This window comes from Mya arenaria, chromosome 14 (genome assembly GCF_026914265.1).
Source record: "Mya arenaria isolate MELC-2E11 chromosome 14, ASM2691426v1".
Taxonomy (NCBI): Eukaryota; Metazoa; Mollusca; class Bivalvia; order Myida; family Myidae; genus Mya; species Mya arenaria.
Window position 1 is genome coordinate 45,796,480 of NC_069135.1, and position 25,701 is coordinate 45,822,180.

The 25,701-nt window shown below is 36.3% G+C and overlaps 2 protein-coding genes across 3 annotated transcripts in view; one reads left to right on the forward strand and one right to left on the reverse strand.

Annotated features, from left to right (window-relative positions):
- The window catches only part of LOC128218026 (kelch domain-containing protein 10-like), a 35,025-nt gene extending 32,457 nt beyond the window's left edge, over positions 1 to 2,568 (reverse strand). For both annotated transcript variants that reach the window (XM_052925537.1, XM_052925536.1), the window contains exon 1: positions 2,275 to 2,568. In XM_052925537.1, the coding sequence (XP_052781497.1) occupies positions 2,275 to 2,319 (45 nt within the window). In that variant the 5' untranslated portion in view covers positions 2,320 to 2,568. The remainder of the gene's footprint in view (positions 1 to 2,274) is intronic.
- A 1,611-nt stretch (positions 2,569 to 4,179) lies between these two features.
- On the forward strand, positions 4,180 to 15,977 carry LOC128218390 (WD repeat-containing protein 82-like). The gene is made up of 8 exons (XM_052926050.1): positions 4,180 to 4,374; positions 5,499 to 5,596; positions 5,906 to 5,972; positions 7,601 to 7,700; positions 10,772 to 10,888; positions 12,273 to 12,428; positions 14,113 to 14,325; positions 15,330 to 15,977. Exons 1-8 carry the CDS (start codon positions 4,199 to 4,201, stop codon positions 15,357 to 15,359), a joined length of 957 nt encoding a protein of 318 aa, XP_052782010.1. The 5' UTR covers positions 4,180 to 4,198; the 3' UTR covers positions 15,360 to 15,977.
- Positions 15,978 to 25,701: the final 9,724 nt, after the last annotated feature.

A 25,701-nucleotide genomic window follows, 5' to 3' on the forward strand; every position in this document is an offset into this window, starting at 1 on the left:
TAATAAGTATAAGAAAAATTAATAGAACAAGAGATTTTTGTCACACAGTCCCACTGAGCACCATGTTGTCAGGAATATTTGGACAATGAAATATGCATGGACTGAAATTACAGCTCTTTTGTCATTGACATGGATGCCTTTATGACCATTCAAAGTGTCAGGATAGTAGATAGAGTTTTTAATCATGTTCAGATGATGGCTGATATTTGCAAATAAACATGTATCTCTAAGCAGCAGGGAATAATTAAATATGACATAAATTTTAATGACCTCTATGAGTTGTGACCTTGACCTTTGACTCTATAAACTCAAAATCAAAAGGGGTCATCTACTGGTCACCCCCAACCTAAATGTCAAGTTTGAGGGCTATGGGTGCAGGCGTGTTATCACACAGACTAGCTGTTTGCCTTCAAGGTCACTGTGACCTTGACCTTTGACCAAATGACCCCTTAAATCAATAGGGGTCATCTACTAGTTATGTCCAACCTCAAAGTCAAGTCTGAGGGCCATGGTTGCAGGCATTGTTGAGATATCACTCAGACAACCTTTTATCATTTAAGGTCACTGTGACCTTGTACTTTGACCTGATGACCCCTAAAATCAATAGGGGTCATCTACTGGTCAGGACCAGCCTCCATGTCAAGTTTGATGACCAAAGATCCAGGCATTATTGAGTTATCACTCAGACAAGCTTTGACAACATTTTTCCGTTGAAGGTCACTGTGACCTTGATCTTTGACCCGATGTCCCCTAAAATCAATAGGGGTCATCTACTGGTCAGGCCCAACCTCATGTCAAGTTTGATGACCATAGGAATTGTTCAGTTATCACTTGGACAAGCTTTGGTCGACCGACTGACCGACCATGGTAGCTACAATAATGAGCAATCAGGGATACCTTTTTATTATTTTGACATAAATTTCTTATGTACCCCTGTAACGCTACAACTCTCTACCATTTAAGACTGGGCGAAAGAATATATAGTTATATTATACATCGATGTTGAATAATAACGACAAAGTTATTCAATATACACTCGACAGTGATCTAAACTGGATTGAATTTGTTATTACTAAATATTAGTCGTCATTTTCACACAAATATATTTTTGGTCACTAATACCATTATGCATGTACACAACCTGTCAAATTTGTCCCAGATTTACAGATATCGGGATATTTGATAAACAAATGACAAATGTAAGTGTTTCATGATATCTGAACATGTGTTTTGGGCATAATGACATAAATAAATATGTGTTTAATCGTGGGCAATAATATTTTCGTAGAAATTTGAATTTATAATGGAGATAGTTTAAAAATTGTGGTTGGAGGATTCTCTGCGCAAGGACCGTTCGCTACTTTTTGCTGGGATGGTGGATGTCACGAGTCTGCCATAGTAAAACAAAATCGTCAAAAGACTCATTGAAGCCATTAAGGTGGACTAGTAGTTATGGCTGGTGCCAACGATATACCAATACCAAGTCTTGAATATGTCTCTATTGGCTGTGTAAAAAGCTGTGTTTAATAAGACATGTAAACATAAACATGAATACTCCGAGGAAGACAGCTAACCCTTATACATACCACGGTATATTTGCGAAAAACTGTAGGCGTACTGTAGGTGATAAATAATAATGTAACGGTCCGCTCTAAGCGGCCGAAGGTGCGTTCATAATAATATTCCGTATAAAACGGAAGTACGTTCATACCGGATGTAAACTTGGTTGGTAATATGCAAATTAGCAAAGCCCGGGCTATGTGAGAATAGAGAAGTTAGTGTATATAAAGACCAGTGGACCCCTTCAGGGTCGAGCATGCTTTTCTCTGAAGGGATCTGTTGGTGTTTGTTTCATTACGCCAGAAAGCTCGGCTATCTGGTGTTTGTTTATTTGGCTCACATGTTACAAATGGTGGCAGCAGTGGGATAGACAACTGCCGGCTTACATCAAAGAAATAAATGGTATTAATCAACTTGAACTTTGTAGTTGCTTATCTAAAATATTATCTATATTTACCGAAAAGCTCAGCTTTGTCGCATTGTATATAGTTAATAGCTGACGAGTGGACCGAGTTGTTGTTGAAAGATACGATAGATAATTCATGGAACAGAGTTGCCTTACCCTTAAGAGTCCCAGACTGTTTCATTACGACAGAAAGCTCGGCTATCTGGTGTTTGTTTAACGTCGCACGTTACAATAATAATAAAAAAAACACTTTTTCATTCACATGTATCATAATAATATATGTATAAATAAAAAATATATTACTGTACCATTGCTTTCGGACTGTGTGTGGAAACACGTCGGTCTTGTGGCATTTTTCAACATATCAACTGTACAAAAAGATTTACTGCCGTCAAAGACACTAACTGTTAGTTGGTTTGTTTTTAATGTCAAAAATTGGCACAAATAAAAATGTACAACCCGAAACGGTCGACTCGCCCTAACGGGCTTAGGACTGCTTTTCAGCACAATATATATCTTAAAGCTGAGTCAGATACGGAACTGTCATCTATTTTTAATAAATATCCCCGTTTTTAGAGTATCCACGGTCGTCGTATGTTTTACGACATTACCTTTTAACTGTATAGTGTACAATGTTGTGTAACTGTATAGTGTACAATGTCAGTGCTGATACTTGAATAGAGATCAACGTGGACCGATAACACTGCATTCGGAACTCCTCGGCCATTTTATCGAAAACAACGTTGTTTTTTTTTTAAAAAAGGCCGAGGAGTTCCGAATGCAATTTTCCCAATAACCATCTTAAACGATATCTTAAGTCGATACATATAATAATAAATAAATGTGCATTAATATATAAAACATGTGAAGTGCAGTTATAAATTAAATGCAATTTGTAAACAATACGTACGTTTTTACGTTATGCTAATAAAATGTCGTCGGTTTCATGTTTACTAATTACACGTGATCAAACATCGGTTTCAGATAATGATTATATAGAAATATGAAATATAGCAAAGTTATTTGCGCCAAAATTGTTATTGTTTGACTTGTTCATTTATATGAGCTATTTCTGATGTGTCTTTTTCTGTATGTGTTTCTTTTTAGTGAGTATAATATAGTTCACACGGTCTCTATCCAAACATTATGAAGAATAAATTAACTATCCTTATTTTAAGCTGAAAACTTCTCCAGAAGAACTAAAATGAACTTATAAAAGATGTTGTTATCAGTTTTATGTTCCGTAAGAAGCTAAATAATAAGCTGTTTATTGCTATAATTATTATTATTATTATTATTATTATTTTTCTATCATGAATTAATAATAAATAATACCCAAAGTACGTATACTAATGTATATATAGTAAATGAAATCGATGCTGTATAGAATATTAACACACATGTTATTTCTTCAAGAGACAAAATGGACTGAGAAAGAAGGAGAATGTGTTTTAAAATGAAAATAATCATTTACTTACTAATTTACTATGAAATCAACTACATAACTTAATAAATACATAACAAGTATGTGTGATGTTATGTCCACAACGATACAAACTGTTCATCACATTCTGACGGAATATTTTCATGTTTACAAATGAGTTTTTCAATGAATATTAATGGTGTTGTTTTTTTAACCACATCTATATATTGCTTTCCCTTTTTACTCATTTCCTATGTGATTTTATGTCTATTCAATATTGAAAAGTGTGTTTCAAACTTTTAAGTCATAAGGCAATATATAATTAGTTTTAATAAATTTATAAACATCATTAACATCTTTTGAATTTTTCAAATATCAAAGGTGTTTTCGCCGTTAACTTTAACACTCTAACACATTAACAGCTCTAATTAATCCGTAAATAAGGTGTGAACAACATAATACCAATCGGCATTTTATAGGCACGCTTCCATTCAAAAGTAGGCCGAAAAGGTAATCAAATAGTGGGCCGAGTTGACCCGACATCTCTCAAGTAGAAGTGTGTGCTTCGATTTCCGTACATTTTTCGAACAGCTTCTTTAACTTCGTCTTTTTTTGTTCAAATTCGTTAAAATTTGAAATAACAACCCTTTATAAAGCATATTAAATTATGTGTTCATGTTTTTTTGGTTAAATAAATGAGTTCTTATTGGAGTCTACTTCTCCAAAATTGGATCTCACTTTCCAGTATTTTATACCCAACCAACTGTTGACCGCAACGTTTTCTTTCGGCTAATTCATTGTTTACCAAAATGTTCATCGACGAAATGAAACTGACTGAAAATGTTGTACGAAATTTTAGAGTTGCCAAAATATTTCGAGAAAATACTGATAAGATCACAAGTATAGACTTTTCCTCAAATGGAGAGACTCTGATATCAAGCAGTGATGACGACTCGATCGTAATATACGACTGTCAAGGAGGGACGTATGTATATTTTCACATATTTTCGCGAATATGATTATATGTTAATCCTGAAAGGTTTATCAGAATCAACGTTTACCAGTTGTGCCACTCGTATTATCAAATAATTCACAATATGTTCAACCGAATCAGTTTCTACCTAGTTCTTTACATCAACACACTGAGTGGTACCACACTGGTCTAGTCCAAATAATTGTACGTTGACAGATTTTTTTATGATTTTTGATATGGCAAATCCTTCACATACAAATTGTTTTGTACGAAAAGTGGGTAGTTATTCCGAGCTTTTTCCGGGTTAAAGCGTATTGGGTCTATAAAATATTAAAAACAAGAAATATTACCAGATAATGTTTTTTATATTAGTTCTGTAAACAAAAAATAAATATCCAACATATAATTATGAGTTTGACAGGTTTTCTTCATTTCATTCTGTCAAAACAACAATATTTACATGAAGGGCACCTGCAAGTCTTCAGTTCACAATTTTAAAAACCATCGGAACATTTCGGCCATGGCCTAGTTGTTATGATTGTATTTTCGAGGTCTATCTCCAAGCTAGTTGGAGGTAGCCGACTTATTACGATTGGGTCGAGTTGTTCCGCTTTGCATAATTGTTGTCTGTGTCAGTCAACTTTCGTTTTATTGGAAAGGTAAATAATGTGTTTTAATGCAAATTCGTCAAATAAAAAATCCGCCTTTAATGCGGCGTTGCCGCATTGGCGTCTTGTTTTATTCATCATCTTGCATGATTGTCAAAAGATTGTAAGTCACTTTTCCCTGGGCTAAAGTTCCTTTATAACATCCATCTGTCATGAATCGCCTGTCTGTTGTTACATATGTTACCATGATAAAATGTGAATGTGAGTGCACAGATTATTGGTCCCAATTTTGACTAAGGGTCCTGTTCCTATTAAATAGCTGGGGGAAAAAACCTTTTTTTTTGCCAAATAACACTCATTAATTATAAATTTGTTTGATTTTCAGTGAAAATTACATGTCAAAAAAACAGCAAATTTTGAACAGTTGAATTTCATTGTATGATTGTGATGTGCATTTCCCTCACAATAATGGTACTTTATGTGATTTCTTGGGGAATTTTCACTTACAATTTATTTTTATTTTTTCAGGCCAAAAAGAACATTGAACAGTAAAAAGTATGGAGTTGATCTTATAAGATACACACATGCAGTCAATACTGCCCTACACAGTTCAACAAAAATTGATGGTAAGTCAAATAAGCTTTTATGAGATACTTTCAAGCACTCGGGTGTATAAAACCTTGTTACGGAATTTTACAGTAGATATAATTACACTATTTCTCATAATAATCTGTTTAAAACTATTAAATTTGTACAATACAGATGTTGTCAATAGGGGCACGCTAGTGATTTTCTCCAATCTGATTGTCACTGTGTCCTTGGTGTTATCAGCGATGCTGCCTTTTCCATTTGGTGACCTCCTTCTTTCCGTATTAACCGTACACCATCCATGTTGGTTTGATAGTGATGTTATAGCTTCTTATTGTATATTTCAGACACCATCCGATACCTATCGCTGCATGATAACAAGTACATCAGGTATTTTCCGGGACATACAAAAAAGTAAGAAAAAATAGTTTTAATTTACAAAAAAAGAATGAAAATATGTGATATAATTTACCAAGCTTTCTGGTTACTAGGGATGACCCTGACACAGTCACACAAAACTTGAGTCCCTGACACTCATTTTGGTAGGGACCCCCATCTCTGGAAACACAAAATAATCTGTATTGAGTATTAACTGGTATATTTGGACCCTATAAAATTACCAGAGATCCAAACTTTGTCAACCACGAGGGAACCCATTTCTTGGGAAAACACTTGGGTGTATAATAGCTTTGTCAACCATGTGGGAACCCAATTCTTGGGAAAACATTCAAAGGAGTGTCAGGCATACTCATTGGTAAAGAAGCTGTACTTTTTGAATTCCAGCAAAACTAAACTTTTACACAGAATGAATAGAGATCTAAGAGGCCACCCTTAAAAAATTGGCTTGACCAACTTGCCAAAAATGCCTGGATAAAAATATTTTTTGAACCCCGGGAGTAAGATTATATATATATAAATAATATATGATTGAGATACAATTTATAAATATATATATTTATAAATTGTATCTCAATCGAACTTGTGCAGTAGTTAGATATCCATGAGAGCTTGGCTCCTTTCGTAAACCAGTCAGATCCACCCATGCATTACTATATTATGGCCCTTGAATTATTCAAAACTGCTACAATACAGGTTGTGAACATAGAGCCTCCATTTATTTTATTACCCACAATTTTCTGAACTTGTACAGTAGTTATGTCTCTCCCCTTCTGGAGGAGACATATTGTTTTTTTGCCCTGTCTGTCAGTCTGTATGTCACACTTTGTTTCCGCTCAATAACTTGAGAATGCTTAGACCCAGGAACTTCATACTAACCTTGAGGTGAAAAAACGTTTTCCGCTCAATAACTTTGTAACACTTGCGTCTAGGATCTTCATACTTGGTATGTCAGTTGGTCATGACTAGTTGATGACCCTTTTGTTTGTCTGTCACAAATCACGTCTGCTCAATAACTCTTGAACCATGTGAAGGATTTTGAAATAACTCGCCATAAATATTTACCATATTGAGATGATGTGCAGAGCACATGTTACAACATGTCTTGCTGTCTGTCAGTACGTCACAAATCCGGTCCAGCTTGTCTGTCTGTACAGTGTAGGTCAAAAATCCTGTCCCTCTCCATAATTTTTTAACCACTTGAACAATTTTGAAATAACTCAAGACAAATGAAAAAATGCCTCGTATGAAAATAATGTTCACCTGCACCTATGGTGACTCTTCTGGCACCACTGACTGACATGATACATGTATATTCTGACATGAGCAATCACCAAGATGATTTCAGGCCTTCAGCATCCATGTCAGTCACGCCCCCGATTAGAAATAAAAATGTTGTTATGTAATATAGGTGTCAAACTCTCACTTAAAGATCATGGGTTCGAACCCAACATCAAGGAAATAGACTGAGAGTGATCTATATCAGCTTTTCTGTCTTTACAATACAGCTGGAATATATAAGCTTAAGCCAATATAAATGAAAAAACTATTCTTTTGAATACTAATGGAAAACTGAAAACATTTTCATTTCACTTTATTCTTTCAGTATGTTTTTCAGACATGAATTGTTTAGTATTACATTTCAGGGTGGTATGTTTGAACATGTCTCCAATAAATGACACTTTCTTGTCGGGATCCCTGGACAAGACAATACGGCTGTGGGATTTACGCTCGCAGAATTGTCAGGTAAGCCTTAAAGTGGTTTAGTCCTGAACTTTATTCCTTATATTTAAATTAACTGACCAAACCTAAATATGTTGAGAACACAATTTTTTTTTTGTATTAATAACTGAAGGTCACAAACTAGTGATGGGATTGAACTAAAACTTGGTATATAGATAGAAGGCAATGAAAGGAAGTGCGGTGCTCAAGAACCCTAATACTATCATGGGATCGACTGTGGAAACACCGATGGTTATAAATAATAATATCCCATGTGTGATGCAATTTAATTTTTACCATTTTTATAGGTAAAAATAACAAAGGTTTGGATTGATATCAATAAATTTATATAACAGTAGAGTTTTTTGAAGGCTGGCCACATCACTTACTGTAATAGAATTTTGTTCCTTTGATTTCCTTTATCCACCGCCGAAAGGCAAAAGGGATACCTCGGTATAGAAATGATGTGCCTGTGCGTGTGTGTGCATGCGTGCGTGCATGTGTCTAATGTATTAGAACCATATCCCTGGTTGCAGCATGTTTTGAATAATCCCTTTTGTTACTGTTTCTGCCTGGAGTATAACTTAGAAAGACTTTGATGTTTTGAAACCAAACTTCATAGATAGATATATCTCATTGGAAAGCAGTGCAGTGCATAAGACCTATAACTAGGCCTGCAGTAGGTTTTAGTTATTGCCCTTTGTGAATTTTGTTAATTGCTTTCAAATGTCTTATGATCTTGATAAGGAAAGTGACCAAATTAAGCAAGCCAGTGTGGGCCTTTTGTTTCAAAATTGGTGCTTGTCTAGGCAAAAACTTAAAACCTACCGATTGGATTGAAATAAAATTTGGTATAAAGGGGATGGTAATGAGGGGAAGTGAAGTGCACAAGAGCCATAATCCTATCATGCATATTAATTAAGTTACCTCCCCTTAACCATTTGTTCATGATTGGTGCTTGTCTGGGGCTATATCTTGGAAAATACTAAAGGAATTGAAATGAAACTTTTTATATAGATAGATGACAATGAGAGAAAGAGCATTACACAAGAACCATAATCCTGCATACATTCTAGTTATCTCCCCTTATCCGATTTTTTTCACAAATGGGTACTTGTCCGGAAATGTAGATAGATGGAAATAAGAGAAAGTGCATTACCAAAGTACTATAATTCTACTCTGCATTTTTAAGTTATCTCCCCTGCAAATCCGGAGTTTATCCAGGCCATATCTTGGAGATTTGTGAATTATGTCTCCCCCTCTCTGGGGGAGACATATTGTTTTTGCCCTGTCCGTCAGTCCGGTAGTCCGATAGTCCGGTAGTCCGGTAGTCCGGTAGTCCGTCAGTCCGTCAGTCCGTCCGTACGTCACACTTCGTTTCCGATCGATAACTGGAAAACCGCATGACCTAGGATCACCAAACTTGGTAGGGAGGTTGGTCATGAGGTGTAGAAGATCCCTATTGTTTTTGGGGTCACTAGGTCAAAGGTCAAGGTCGCGGCGACCCCCAATGTAAAAAACATTTCCGCTCAATATCTTGACAATGGTTTGACCTAGGTTCACCAAACTTGGTAGGGAGGTTGGTCATGAGGTGTAGAAGATCCCTATTGTTTTTGGGGTCACTAGGTCAAAGGTCAAGGTCGCGGCGACCCCCAATGTAAAAAACATTTCCGCTCAATATCTTGAGAATGGTTTGACCTAGGTTCACCAAACTTGGTAGGGAGGTTGGTCGTGAGGTGTAGAGGATCCCTATTGTTTTTGGGGTCACTAGGTCAAAGGTCAAGGTCGCGGCGACCCCCAATGTAAAAAACATTTCCGCTCAATATCTTGAGAATGGTTTGACCTAGGTTCACCAAACTTGGTAGGGAGGTTGGTCGTGAGGTGTAGAGGATCCCTATTGTTTTTTGGGGTCACTAGGTCAAAGGTCAAGGTCGCGGCGACCCCCAATGTAAAAAACATTTCCGCTCAATATCTTTAGAATGGTTTGACCTAGGTTCACCAAACTTGGTAGGGAGGTTGGTCGTGAGGCGTAGAGGATCCCTATTGTTTTTGGGGTCACTAGGTCAAAGGTCAAGGTCGCGGCGACCCCCAATATAAAAAACATTTCTGCTCAAAATCTTGAGAACGGTTTGACCTAGGTTCACCAAACTTGGTAGGGAGGTTGGTCATGAGGTGTAGAAGATCCCTATTGTTTTTGGGGTCACTAGGTCAAAGGTCAAGGTCGCGGCGACCCCCAATGTAAAATACATTTCCGCTCAATATCTTGAGAATGGTTTGACCTAGGTTCACCAAACTTGGTAGGGAGGTTGGTCGTGAGGTGTAGAGGATCCCTATTGTTTTTGGGGTCACTAGGTCAAAGGTCAAGGTCGCGGCGACCCCCAATGTAAAAAACATTTCCGCTCAATATCTTGAGAATGGTTTGACCTAGGTTCACCAAACTTGGTAGGGAGGTTGGTCGTGAGGTGTAGAGGATCCCTATTGTTTTTGGGGTCACTAGGTCAAAGGTCAAGGTCGCGGCGACCCCCAATATAAAAAACATTTCTGCTCAAAATCTTGAGAACGGTTTGACCTAGGTTCACCAAACTTGGTAGGGAGGTTGGTCATGAGGTGTAGAAGATCCCTATTGTTTTTGGGGTCACTAGGTCAAAGGTCAAGGTCGCGGCGACCCCCAATGTAAAAAACATTTCCGCTCAATATCTTGAGAATGGTTTGACCTAGGTTCACCAAACTTGGTAGGGAGGTTGATCATGAGGTTTAGAAAACTCCTATGTTTTGGGGGGTCACAAGGTCAAAGGTCAACGTCGCTGTGACCTCTAATGTAAAAAATATTTCCGTGCAATATCAGGAGAATGCTTTGATCTAGTTTCAATTGCTGCTTTTATTTTATTTAATGAAATTGACATTAAACTTAAAAAGTAAACTATATAACATTTTCCTACTTGTGTATAATTGCAAAACTCCACCTACAGAGGTCATGAAAGGTCGACCGGTTTGTGCAAAATAAACAGAAAAAATTTGTACAGAAAATCAAGTGTTAATGTAAATATTAAAGATGATGATGTGATCTTTTGAAGAATACAGTGTTGTTGTTACAGGGCATGATGCACCTTCCAGGCAGGCCGGTCGCCACCTTTGATCCAGAGGGACTCATATTTGCAGCAGGCATCAACTCCGAGTGTGTCAAACTCTACGATCTTAGGTCCTTTGATAGGGTACGTATAACTAGCAAACCTTATATTGATATTGCATGGAAATTACTATTTTGTTCACTTGGTTGGCATATTCTTGAATGTTTAACAAATTATGTAATAACCAGGTTTGTAATGAAAAAAACTCAAGGAATTGAATTATTGATTTAACTTGTTATGTAGCAAGCTCACATCGATATCTTCTATGCATTTAGGGTATGTAGGGTCAAGGTCACTATTACAAAAAATGAAAATAGTTTTTCGCTCAATAACTTCAGTATTGACATATAGTGATGAAACTTAGAATGTAGCAAGCTCACATGGAGATGTACATGTACCAAGGGATTTCATTTTGGGCTTTGTAGATCAAGCTAGGTCAGTATTACTAAAATAGAAAAACAGTTTCCACTCAATAACATATTGACATGTATTGATGAAGCTTGATATGTAAAAAGCTGATTAACCTTGGGATTGCATTAGGGGGATGTGGGGTCATGGTCCCTTGTACTAAGAATAGAGGAATGGTTTCAACTCAATAACTTAATAGTTCAGATTGTATGTTTTCTACATGAAAGCTCTTAAGGTGGAGTAATGCAATCAGTTGTGTCACTGTTACTCACTTGCTTTATTAGGATTAATGTTTGGGATGAAACTTGGTATGCTGTAAGCTTATGTGAAGCTGTACCTGGCATTTCATTTGGAGTCAATGGGGTCATGTTCAAGGTCACTGTCACAAAGAAATAGAAAAAAGTTCTCAGCTCAATATTTTTAGGTATAATTGCCATATACCCCGGTACTGATGAAATTTATTATACATGTAGCAAGCTTATGTGGAGATGTCGGTTAGTAAAAACAAAATAAAGTTGCTACTTTTGTTTCGGATGACATCCAAAATATTAATTTGCCATAAATAAAAAACAACAACTCTGTCTTGCTTTTATAAAGTTATGCCTCTTTTTTGAAATTAAAAGAATTGAATATCTTGATCTGGAATTGTTAAATGTTTTTTTTAGATTGCACATCATGGGTGTACAATATTAGACATTAGGCTTGTTTTCAGTCACATCACTGGCTTAATAAGTTTCTGAAATATGACTCTTGGTGATAAAAGAAAAATCTTAAACCAATATTCAATATAATATGGCTTTTTGTGACAAGTGAAATAGGCAACGACTCTGATAAGAGGTAACATATTTCATTTAGCACCTAACACAGATAATGACCACCCTCAATTATAACTTACTTAGTTTAAAGAAAATTTTGAATGCAATTCCACATGCATTTGTTTGTCCAGGTTTATCATGTGACTAGTAAATTTCTCCAATGGTTAAACATTTAAAAATTCTTAATTTCATGATTGTTTGACCTCATGTCATATAATTGTCAAGTGCTTTTTGGCATGATACAGGGTCCGTTTGCAACGTTCAAGCTTCCCCAGGACAAGGATTGTGACTGGACTGGGATGAAGTTTAGTCCAGACGGGAAGTTTATTGTCGTTTCCACGAATGGCCAGGTTATCAGACTTATTGATGCCTTTCAGGGAACTCCACTACAGACATTTGTGGTAATAATACAACATACAAATTATTATTTATTCCTTCACCACTTGGGTGTTGGGGGCTATTTAAGGAATGAATTGCAGGATTGATGTCATTATCTGGATATGATCGCAACTGGGCTGGAGTTTGTGTGTGGAGTCCGAACAAGAGACATTGTATTTGAGACCAATAGAACATTATTATCAGTATATCCCCCAGGGCCTAAGTGGATGTTGGTACTGCCATCCCTTCACAGGCAGAGCTGGGTTCCCTACATGCCACACTTGGTCCGACATGCCTGATCCAGGCACACGACATGTATTAGAAGTTATGCAATAAACCATGAAAGCAAAATTTTGCGAGTGCTCCTCAAAGTTAAATTTGAACCCTGAAGAGTACCGTTAACCATTGTCTATAGGACGCACTAGTTTTCCCCAGAATTCTTATAAATAAAATGTCTGTGTATTGTACATAGTATTAGGCTTTTGACCAGTTTTTTCCAAAGTCCATTTAAAGCTGAAATATGTTTGTTTACATTTTACGTCAATGTGACATGACTCATATAGATTTATGGATTTAGTTATAACGGCAGTAAAAAATTGGATATGGTTAGCATCAGCAGACAACAACAAATGAAAGTAGTTAATTATTTTAAAGTTTAGAAATTGTATGATAGTTTTTACGTTATGTGATTCTGTATAAGAAACAAATAGAAATGCCTCCAGTGAAGTGTCATCATTGTGCACTGTTGATGTGTGAAGGTGTGGAAAACTCCCTCTGCATTAGGGCCGCTGCCTTACTACCAATAGTACAAACTGTGACGTTGACAGTGTTGATTGCCCCATAATACCACTTGTTTGAAGTACTTAAGGTGTTGGGAACATTTAAGTGCAACGACCACTTATAATTTAAGGGCCTCGTGGAGAGCAACATCGGGATGACAGATTTAAATTGTTGTTTATTGATTTTATATTACGGTATTGCTATCAACTGTTTATATGCTTTGCACTGTTGATATTTCAATATATTTTATCATTTATGTACATGTGCTGTACTATTTAATAACCTTTGCAATTTTCACAATTCAGTAAAATTCGTCAAAACAAATATAGCGGCTGGCAATTTTGACAATTTTTTACCCCATCCTATATAATAGTGGCATTTAGTTTTTTCTCTAGATTTTTCTCTTTGTTGTTTTTTTTGCCTTTGTCCTATATATGGTAGCGTCCTATCCATAATGATTTACGGTACCATTTAAGATCTGCAGACTGGGAAAACAATGTTTGGATTGTTGAAGTAATTAAAATCAATTAATGTAGATTTAATAATTTTGGCAACTGATCTTTCAATTAAGATTTTTTACGACTATGTGAAATTAAGACATTTCCTGTAAAAAAACAACAGTGAGCAACAACAGAGAATTTTGACTACAATGTCCCCATAAAGCAGTGCTGCTAATGCATTCATTGTGTTTTCTTATCATTTTGAGTGTGTTTTATTAACTCCTAATGACCTCAAAAGATCTAATTGCTCCATTGGTGAATGAACTACAAAAAAGGGGAAACACATCCCTGGCCCATTCCATTCAGCCTGAAATCCCTTCCATAAATCCTGGGGGAAACACTGATTATAACAAACCATGAAATTATTGTGGTTGAACCTTGTATCAGAGTTATTGCATTTCACACATGAATATTCCGGTACTTTTAGGGCCACACAAACACTAAAGGGATCCCACTGGAGGTATCCTTCAGCCCGGACTCGCTGTTTGTGTTCAGTGGGTCGACAGACGGGCGTGTGCACTGCTGGAGCACAGACACTGGGGCCAAGGTGGCCACCATGAGCTGCGACCATCCCGGTGCTGTACAGTGCGTAGGCTTCAACCCCAAGTTTATGATGTTGGCCACTGCTTGTACAAACATGGTAGGTAACTTCTTCAAACCTATAAATGCTGTTACAAGGTGCCTGATACTGATTGATTGCAGCATGTTAATGGTTGCCTAGGTGTGTCTGAATAAATGTACGTGTTTCACTGACCATTAGAATAAAAGTTGAGGTATTGTCATTGTGGCCATGTCATCTACATTGTTTATGTGCAAAAACTTCAATAAACATGTTGCCAGAGACAATAAACACATGTTTAGCAAGGCCCAGGGCTGCTTAAATCAGACAATTGGTTGATTTTGAACAACTTTCACTAGACCGACTTCATTCACAGAAAATGGCTAAAAAAATCAATCCTATTTTTTTTCTTTTTTTTTATAATTTTGATCCAAAGTGGCTTAGTCAGTTGAAAATGTGATATATAAACCTTGGCAGCTGCTAATCCGCTATGATGATCTAGTGATACCTGGAAATTGGCTTGCAGCATGCAGCTACCCATTAACATACTGTTTAAATCTCTCCGTTTGTTATATAACAAACTGCTAATGCCAATGATCATTACATGAAATTATGCTGCAGTCATAGATTCTTACAACATTGTTCAGTTTGTAAATTAGCAAACAGTTCAAAAAGTACCATTTATTTTACAGTTTGTAAATGTATATATAAGTAGATCATTTTGGGGCAAATTAATACATTATTTTCTGAGGGTGATGGCCCTGGACTGAGATTTCAAAAATTTAGCAGCCCTAGCAAGGCCCATAACTCTGGCTTTAGTAATGGTTAATGAATGTTTATTTTCCAACTAAAAATTACAGAAGTGCTTTGGCAGTTTATCCTCGGTGCTCTTGGAAGTGTTTTTAGAATTAAATTGCCTCAAAAAGATTTTTTGACATTATTGCGGATTAAGTATGTTATAATTAACTTATAAATTGCATAGCTATTTTACTGCTGCTCTCATATTTAAGCATCTTTAATGCAATTTGAAACATCTTCTGTGTATAAACATTTCAACTAAGACTATTTTCATCCATTTCTTTCAGGCTTTCTGGTTACCGTACATAGACGAATGAGGGAAGAGCAATTTTTGGGCATAAAGACATTGACACAGAGGCACAAACCCTGAAGTGTATATAACAGCAGCGCATATTGTGTTCACAGGAATATCTTCTACAGTTAACTTCACTAATGACCTGGAATAATTTGTAGATAAGTGTGTAGAACAATGGTGCACTAAATACTAGGTTATGAACTGGTACAAACAGGGATCTTTGTGGAGGACAGATTGGACACAAGACTTATGTGTGCATTTGCAATGGTGTGTAGGTTTGTCATATAATACAAAAGGAAAGCTACATCACGGCCATTGATAGTGCATTATTCATGTACCAATTCAATCACAAATAATAAAGAGTTAGCAGTGTTTAGACATTTCGAACACCCTGAAATTTCTGGTTTATTGGATGCTTTTTAATATAAAGGTTTCTATTCTATGTGTATACAGGTATGAATAACCCATATTTGGGGTCTTAGTTAAATTGAGATATTCATGTTTGTTTTGATATTGATATGAGCATGTCACTGTTTCCATGTGTTATCTGGAGTACTGTAATGTATAGTTTTTATTTCTGTTCACAGTAGACATAACAACTTCATGTATTATCATTCTGTCATTAGATTATGAAAATCAGTGTTTTGTTTTTGTGGTTCAGCTGGCCTTTAAATACCCCTGACATTTTCATGGTATACTTGGCTAAACATACATATCATGCTTATGCGATTGAAATGTGTACGTCGTTTGTGCTTCCATGTGTCTGTAAACAATTGCGTGTGAACACAATACAGTCCTAAGTTTTGATTGTATCTCGATGAAACTTAGTTTGATATCCATCAGAGCTTGGATCCTTTTGAAAACCATATTCCAAAAAAAATGCTATTTTTAGCCTGGTCTATAGCCAAGTCTAGGATTAAAGAGGGACAACTTGTTTTTGGTTGTGCAGTTGGTTTTATGTTTGCCCTTGTTAAAAAGAGATCAAAATTAGTTTAAAAGGAGTTGGTTGATTTTTAGCTATATTGGTCAAAGGCCATTTTTAGCGCTATTGGCCAAAGACCAGAAGTGTCTGTCTGTTGTTCGTGCATCCATCTGAACACAATTGCTTGTAAATGTTCAAATTATGCCCCTGGGGTCATTACTGGCCATGCCCCAGGGGTTCATAGGTTTGGAATACTTATATGGGGGAAGTGTTTATAAATATATTATTATTTTGCAGACCCTTTCTATTTTGAATAAGGCATCATTTAGTGGTCCTTTAACAAGATTGTTCCAAATTATGCCCCTGGGGTCACAACTGGCCCCACCCAGAGGGTCACATCTTTCTTAAAGACTTTTATAGGAAACACTTTCAAAATCTTCTGTTTCAAACCACAAGGCTCCTACCTTTGATATTTGTTGTGGAGTGTCACATGATGAGCCTCTACCAAGACAGTTGAAATTATGCCCGTGGGGCCAAAGCTGGCCCTGCCCCTTTTGACCAATAGCGATGAAATTTGGACCATGTGTACAGTTTTGAAAACAAATATGTATGTCAGAGGACGACCTTAACTGTGACCTTACTTTTTTTATTTTTGAAGCTAAGGCAATGAAATTTGGACCATGTGTACAGTTTTGTAAACAAATATTTATTTTGTACTTTGATGACCTTGATTTGATTGTGACCTATTTTCTTATTTTTGAGCTTCAGCGATTCATAGTAGCATGATTGGTTGATTGACATTATCATGTGATGTTATCATGGTATTCTTCAAAGGTCAAATTATCCATGGACTGTTGTATATGTCCTTGTGGACTAGTGCTTTAGGCATCTGTTTCCAATTTTTTCTTTGATTTAACTGGTGTGGGTTCGCTCCCCACTAAAACCAAAATATTTTGTATACTTATTAATAGTATTTTTTTCTGCAATCTCACTATCATTGAGTGAAATAAAAATTAATTGTTTTCAGATGTATTACCGAGAAAACTGGTTCTATATGAATGTGTGCTGTAACTAGTATAAACATGATTTGGATATGAACTACTGTCACTGGCACATATTAAAATAGTTCATGCAACTAATCTGATTACAAGATTTTCTGTCCTCAGATGTTGAACGTGCAATGTTTACAGCTAACCCAAACACAAAATGTTCTGAGTGAACTATATGTTTGTTGCCTATTACCCATAAATACATGCTCTGGATTGAAAATGACCACAAGAGCCGTGTCAGTAGAGCATAGGCCTTCATGGGCCTCTTGTTTTATGTCTGTTTTCAAAATAATATTACTGTATTGGAAAGCTGAAAAAATGCTTAATTTTTATATTTGCCTCAAAATATTAGATCAATCTTTGTGCATAAACTGATATAGGATTGACTTTGATCTTTGTGCTGTAATAAGGTGTGGTGCGTTTCATGTCCCCTTATCATAACTAACATGTGTGCCAAGTTATTATTCACCGATGAGAGAGCATAAATTATGGTTGACACTTTATCCATCTGTGCAAAATGGCAACAAAACTAATAGGGTACTAAATAAGGTTTTGTATGTAAACACCTTTAAGTCATTATCTCATCAAAGGCATCATGTATCACAGTGAATTTTTAGTGATGTGTTCCCAGCTTTCCGACCTTCTTAATTAATCAAGTAAGATAACTCTATTTTGCATAGAATGCTAATTATTGCCCTTTATTATTAAATTCTGGTTAAGGTTTTGATTTTGAATGTAAGCACACATACGCTATTATCTCAGTAACTGCTTAATGTACTGCACTGAGACTTTAAACAGCAGTTCTTAACAATCAGAATTACTTAAATAACCAATTTAGATATCTTAAATTGCATATAATGTAAATTATGGCTGTTTATTATTGGACTTAAAAATTCTGGTTAATCTCTTCGTCAAAATGTTTAGGGATAGGCTGATTGTTAATCCCAAAATTGGCATGATAGCATTTGTTAATTCTAGCAGATTTTATCATTTCAGTGACTCATTTTAAGAGCTTATTTAATACAAAAAATATCATCTGATAGAAATGCAAGCTAAGCATCAAATGATATATGCAAAATTTATATGTTCTAACAGTGTACGAAATTCAGCTTTGAATCCACTAGCCCATTCGGGCTACCAGATAGGAAATTTTACTAGCCCGAAACCAATTTCACTAGCCCAAACTTAAACACTTAAAAATTTCAGTCGTTTGGAATAAGTTTTGGAAGTTTAATTACGATTCCGCAACGAGTCCGATCATCTAATCTAGCATGCTCATACAGTTTCAATAAATGTTCCCCAATCTGAACAATGTGTCAATAATAAATTATAGTCATACTTATATTAGTGTAGTCATCAAAAGTTCAGTAACTAATAAAGTTTTCAAAAAGGTATTACGAGAAAAAAGAGAAAAATATTTTCTGAACATATCATTTATTTAATGGAAAGAGTTATGCATGTACTGTAAGTTCTGTTATCCAATGCATCCTTGTCAAATCCGATATGCACCAGCGATTGTGCAATGACATTTTTCTCTTTTCAACTTTCAGTTTCACTTTCAAGTTTCAGAAGTAACAACAAAAATATATGGATGTTCATATTGCCAATATTCCTATAATTGTTCTTTAAGAATTAATGGCAAAGCTATTCAAAGGTATAAAATACAACAGGTAGAACCCTACTGTACTGTACACAGACAACGAGTTAACTATATCCGACAGTTCTCCTTTCACTTTGATTAAATTTGTCAGGAAGTAAGCGGGCACCTGTTTCCTCCGCATTTCAGACAACTTTTGTAGAATGATTATGTTCTGTTCGCATTAAAAACTTAAATATCTTTCTTTTTATTTTAGCTAATAAATAAAATATATTTAAATGAAATAAACAAAATATCAATGTTGATATTGCTATTTTAGCATTGTTGATTTTCATAGCCATCGTTGTTGTCAAAAACTGCCGACTTTATCCGTTAATTTACATAATGGGCGGAGTTTAAATGACGTCACAGAGTTTGACTGCTGCTATTAGACGCAGTTACTGGTTAGAAACTGATCGATAATTACTTGTCACTTTGGGCGTTAATCAATTTTGACATGTGCTTATATTCATTGATTAAATAAACAAACATTGAGCACATGGCTTGAGCCTTGAATAGCAGAGCAATTAGCTTTTTTATCATCGTAAATTTTGGCGAATCCGACTACGCCGTTGTCACTCCAGTCGCCTTGAAGGACGCATTCTTGAATAATAAGGCTTTGCGTATAAAAAACACGATGCGTAACACGTTTAATTGGCAGGGTTTTTTTTAAATCACAAGGAAAAAACGGTAGCCCGGTCGGGCTAGTTTCTGTGGAAAATCGGTAGCCCCAGCTGAAATTTGGTAGCCTCGGGCTATCGGGCTACCGCGAATTTCGAACACTGGTTCTAATCATAATTTACATATTTAACTGGGAAGGCATTTTAACATTGCACTGCATGACTGATTGTGCAATATTTGTCTATTGTGCTACACTTTTACCAACATTGATTGTGAGAATCATGCCTTTTTTCATTCTAAAGGATAAACATGTACATAAGGAATTTATATTTGTTAAACTGGTATGAATCGGGTGATGATTTCAATATTTTCCACAGATAACTAATAAGAAAACTCGCATCTGTTTTAGATATCCTTGACCTTACCTAATCATATGACCAATTATGTGATTTCTTGGACAAGGAAGTGGACGATATATATCACATCTTATGAATTGCATCAAGGAAACAATACATGCAATTTTATAGTACACCTTTTTCATCTCATGATGTACTAGATCACAACTGTAAACCTCATGTATTTTGAAATGTACTTTTGGCTGAAGGCCTTTATTTACCAAATTATGCCTTGACTTGACTCTGGAACATTCGAGAGAATGCATCACATCTGTTTCAATTGACCTCAACCTTATCTAATCATGACTGATTATGTGATTTCTTGGAAAAGGAAGTGTTATTTTTAGCACTCCCAAACTGACTTAAGTTAGACATCATACTTCCGGATAAGACTAAACAAAACTTCGAAACCTAAAACAATAATTTATATTAGGAAACAAATCAAAGAATGCAAACCAGAAACTCCAAAATAAGAATGTAAACAAGCAATATCACTATTAATTAATGTAAAAGTGACCTCAGCACTTAACATAATTGTGGCCTTGCTAATGAATTTTAATGTAACACTACCCTTCGCCTTAACATTACATGTGCCTTAATGTAACTGTAGCCTTGGCTTTGACTCTAAATGTATCTTAATATAACATTGTGACATTGATTCAAATGCATTGAAGATGATTGTGGAGGATGTGTTTGTTCATTTTCAAGGTCATATCATTCTTCTGTATTTGCGCAAGGAAGTTTATGGATGTTGGCGTGCGTCATAATGTAACTGTGGCCTTGGCTTTAACTTGACGTGCATCATAATATTACTGTGACCTACGCCTTGACCTGACATGCGTCATAATGTAACTGACCTTGGCCTTGAGTTGACGTGGGTCATAATGTGACTGACCTTGGCCTTGACATGATGTGGGTCATAATGTAACTGTGACCTTGGCTTTGACTTGACATGCGTCATAATGTAACTGTGATTTTGAGTTGATATGCGTCAAAATGTAACTGTGACATTGGCCTTGACCTGCGTCATAATGTAACTGTGACATTGGCCTTGACATGCATCATAATGTAACTGTGACATTGGCCTTGACGTGCATCATAATGTAACTGTGACCTTGGCCTTGCGTCATAATGTAACTGTGACATTGGCCTTGACTTGACATGCAAAATAATGTAACTGTGACATTGGCCTTGACGTGCATCATAATGTAACTGTGACATTGGCCTTGACATGCATCATAATGTAACTGTGACATTGGCCTTGACGTGCGTCATAATGTAACTGTGACATTGGCCTTGACTTGACATGCATCATAATGTAACTGTGACATTGGCCTTGACGTGCGTCATAATGTAACTGTGACATTGGCCTTGACTTGACATGCATCATAATGTAACTGTGACATTGGCCTTGACGTGCGTCATAATGTAACTGTGACATTGGCTTTCACTTGACGTGCATCATAATGTAACTGTGACATTGGCCTTGACGTGCATCATAATGTAACTGTGACATTGGCCTTGACATGCTTCATAATGTAACTGTGACATTGGCCTTGACTTGACATGCAAAATAATGTAACTGTGACATTGGCCTTGACATGCATCATAATGTAACTGTGACATTGGCCTTGACGTGCGTCATAATGTAACTGTGACATTGGCCTTGACTTGACGTGCATCAAAATGTAACTGTGACATTGGCCTTGACGTGGGTCATAATGTAACTGTGACATTGGCCTTGACATGCATCCTAATGTAACTGTGACCTTGGCCTTGACTTGCATCATAATGTAACTGTGACATTGGCCTTGACTTGACATGCAAAATAATGTAACTGTGACATTGGCCTTGACATGCATCATAATGTAACTGTGACATTGGCCTTGACTTGACATGCAAACTAATGTTACTGTGACATTGGCCTTGACGTGCGTCATAATGTTACTGTGACATTGGCCTTGACCTGCGTCATAATGTAACTGTGACATTGGCCTTGACTTGACATGCAAACTAATGTTACTGTGACATTGGCCTTGACGTGCGTCATAATGTTACTGTGACATTGGCCTTGACCTGCGTCATAATGTAACTGTAACATTGGCCTTGACTTGCATCATAATGTAACTGTGACATTGGCCTTGACTTGACATGCAAAATAATGTAACTGTGACATTGGCCTTGACATGCATCATAATGTAACTGTGACATTGGCCTTGACTTGACATGCAAACTAATGTTACTGTGACATTGGCCTTGACGTGCGTCATAATGTTACTGTGACATTGGCCTTGACCTGCGTCATAATGTAACTGTAACAGTGGCCTTGACATGCATCATAATGTAACTGTGACATTGGCCTTGACGTGCATCATAATGTAACTGTGACATTGGCCTTGACTTGCCATGCGACAAAATGTAACTGTGACATTGACCTTGACATGCTTCATAATGTAACTGTGACTTTGGCCTTGACGTGCTTCACAATGTAACTGACATTGGCCTTGATGTGCATCATAATGTAACTGTGACCTTGGCCTTGCGTCATAATGTAACTGTGACATTGGCCTTGACGTGCATCATAATGTAACTGTGACATTGGCCTTGACTTGCCATGCGACAAAATGTAACTGTGACATTGGCCTTGACGTGCTTAATAATGTAACTGTGACTTTGGCCTTGACGTGCTTCACAATGTAACTGTGACATTGGCCTTGATGTGCATCATAATGTAACTGTGACCTTGGCCTTGCGTCATAATGTAACTGTGACATTGGCTTTGACTTGACATGCAAAATAATGTAACTGTGACATTGGCCTTGACATGCATCATAATGTAACTGTGACATTGGCCTTGACGTGCGCCATAATGTAACTGTGACATTAGCCTTGACATGCATCATAATGTAACTGTGACATTGGCCTCGACTTGACATGCAAAATAATGTAATTGTGACATTGGCCTTGACATGCGTCATAATGTAACTGTGACATTGGCCTTGACATGCATCATAATTAGGGATGGAAGCGAATATCCGAGTATCCGGATATCCGGATATCACGCAAGTATTCGGATACCAAAATGGGTATTCGAATATTCGTTAAGAATTAAAATTTCAATGAAATAGCTTAGGAGAGACATAGCAATTGTTATAAAACTTTACAGATGAAATATTTCAGGTGATCAACAGTGTCTGTCGCGAAGTGGGTATGTGTCACAAATCGTCTGCTAATTTGGTGTTTGTACAAGGCGTGATATTGTGTCCTTGTGCAGCACCCTGTGAAGTTCTATGACCTTGTTTACAATGACAAGTGTTGTTTTATGATATCAGATGTGCTTAATTGACACTAATTGATATTAAACGGATTGATCATTAATCCGCAGGAATTGATCGTCCAATCACAAGATAAGGGTCGTGCAATCAAAGCTATTAATGACCAATCGTATTTTTGATGAATATGCATGAAGAAATTATTGCTATCTGAACAATAAATATAAAAACAAATTTGTTTATCTTTTCACTTTTCAATCAAATTTCCATCATTTTGCATCTTGTAATTGTGTTTTGAATTATTAATCGTTATTCCTGTATCATGACAACGGAAATATGCCTCCAACATTGACTTCAAGTTTTTGGAAGTATTTCACAAAATCCGAGGATGGTAAAAGTGTTGTGTGTCAACTGTGTAATGTTAAACTGGTATATTGTGGTGGAACTTCAAATCTTAGAAATCACATGAAAAAACACCCCGTATGCAGTCCACCGACTACACCTTCAAAGTCCACCATGAGGCAGACAACTCTTGACGTCACCATGTCCACTATTTTTTTTTTATACAACATGTTAACATGTTTAGTTTATTGATAAATAAAAAAAGTACACGCATGTAAATAAAGAAAAATCAGATCGTCTTTTTGTCTTCTTATCTTTTCCGCAATTATATCCTTCATCAAAAAACTCCGCAGAAATTGTAGGTATTGCATTAAATCAAACAATATAATAAAATAAAATTACAATCGACTAATCAAATAATCAAAGCGTCATTTAACATGAAACCTGCTGATAAATAACAAACTCGAAAGCACGTGGCAGTAACCAAGCAACCACCTCGGCCGAAGTGACTATCAAATTCGCGAGGTGTTTATGTGGTATTCATCATGAGTTTTATGACGTAAAATGAGTTGTTTAGCTTTGAATTATACATTATAAATTTTTAAGACTGAGAAAGAATGAATGAAAAAGTGAAATTGCCATATGACGAATTATAAATTAAGTGGACACTTGTGTCAAATAACAGAAGGTGGGTGACATATAATTGGAAATTTACTTATTATGAAAACAATTTGATACGAGTATCCGGATAGTATTCGAATACTTGATACGAATATCCGGATACCGATTTGGTATACGGTTTCCATCCCTAATCATAATGTAACTGTAACATTGGCCTTGACGTGCATCATAATGTAACTGTGACATTGGCCTTGACTTGAAATGCGAAATAATGTAACTGTGACATTGGCCTTGACGTGCGTCATAATGTAACTGTGACCTTGGCCTTGACATGCAAAATAATGTAACTGTGACATTGGCCTTGACATGCGTCATAATGTAACTGTGACATTGGTCTTGACTTGACATGCAAAATAATGTTACTGTGACATTAGCCTTGACGTGCGTCATAATGTAACTGTGACATTGGCCTTGACATGCGTCATAATGTAACTGTGACATTGGTCTTGACTTGACATGCAAAATAATGTTACTGTGATATTAGCCTTGACGTGCGTCATAATGTAACTGTGAAATTGGCCTTGATTTGACGTGCATCATAATGTAACTGTGACATTGGCCTTGACGTGCATCAAAATGTAACTGTGACATTAGCCTTTACTTGACATGCGAAATAATGTAACTGTGACATTGGCCTTGACTTGACATGCGAAATAATGTAACTGTGACCTTGGCCTTGATTTGACGTGTGTCATAATGTAACTGACATTGGCCTTGAGTTGACATGCATCATAATGTAACTGTGACATTGGCCTTGAGGTGCATCATAATGTAACTGTGACATTGGCCTTGACTTGACATGCAAAATAATGTAACTGTGACATTAGCCTTGACTTGACATGCATCATAATGTAACTGTGACCGTGGCCTTGATGTAAAATACATCTTTATGAGTGACCTTGACCTTCACTCTAAATGAACATGAAATGTAACACTGAAAGCTTCTTAATTATAATCATACAGATGCCTTGACACTTCATGACACTGTGGCCTTGAATATAAATGCATCTTAATAAATCCAGTGGTCCTGTCCTTGACTACAAATGTGTCTTAATATATCCAGTGGTCCTGTCCTTGACTATAAATGTGTCTTAATTTTACATTGCATTGACCCTTAACGTAGTTGTGGCTAATTCACTCAAATTCATCTTAATGTTACAGTGGCCTCGACTCTAAATACATCTTAATGTAACATAAGTTTAATCTTTCTTAAAAGTGGCATTGGCTTCTAATCTAAGTGTAGTTTTGACTTTGACTATTACGCTACATGCATCTTAATATAAAATTGGCCTTGACAGTGACTATATGTACATCTTCATTCAATAGTGGCTTCAGCCTTGACCTTAAATGCATCTAAATACACAACATATTTACCTCAACTTGATTTCCCTTCATTTTCAGCATTCCAAACAGCTTGAACTTTGTATAAACACACAAATAGTTTTT

What these genes read in the sequence shown, in the direction of transcription:
- LOC128218390 (XM_052926050.1), top strand. Translation starts at nt 4,199, where the DNA reads ATGTTCATCGACGAAATGAAACTGACTGAAAATGTTGTACGAAATTTT. An exon ending in TACGACTGTCAAGGAGGGAC is followed by an intron (nt 4,375 to 5,498) that starts GTATGTATATTT and finishes TTATTTTTTCAG; the next exon opens with GCCAAAAAGAACATTGAACA. An exon ending in TTTCCGGGACATACAAAAAA is followed by an intron (nt 5,973 to 7,600) that starts GTAAGAAAAAAT and finishes ATTACATTTCAG; the next exon opens with GGTGGTATGTTTGAACATGT.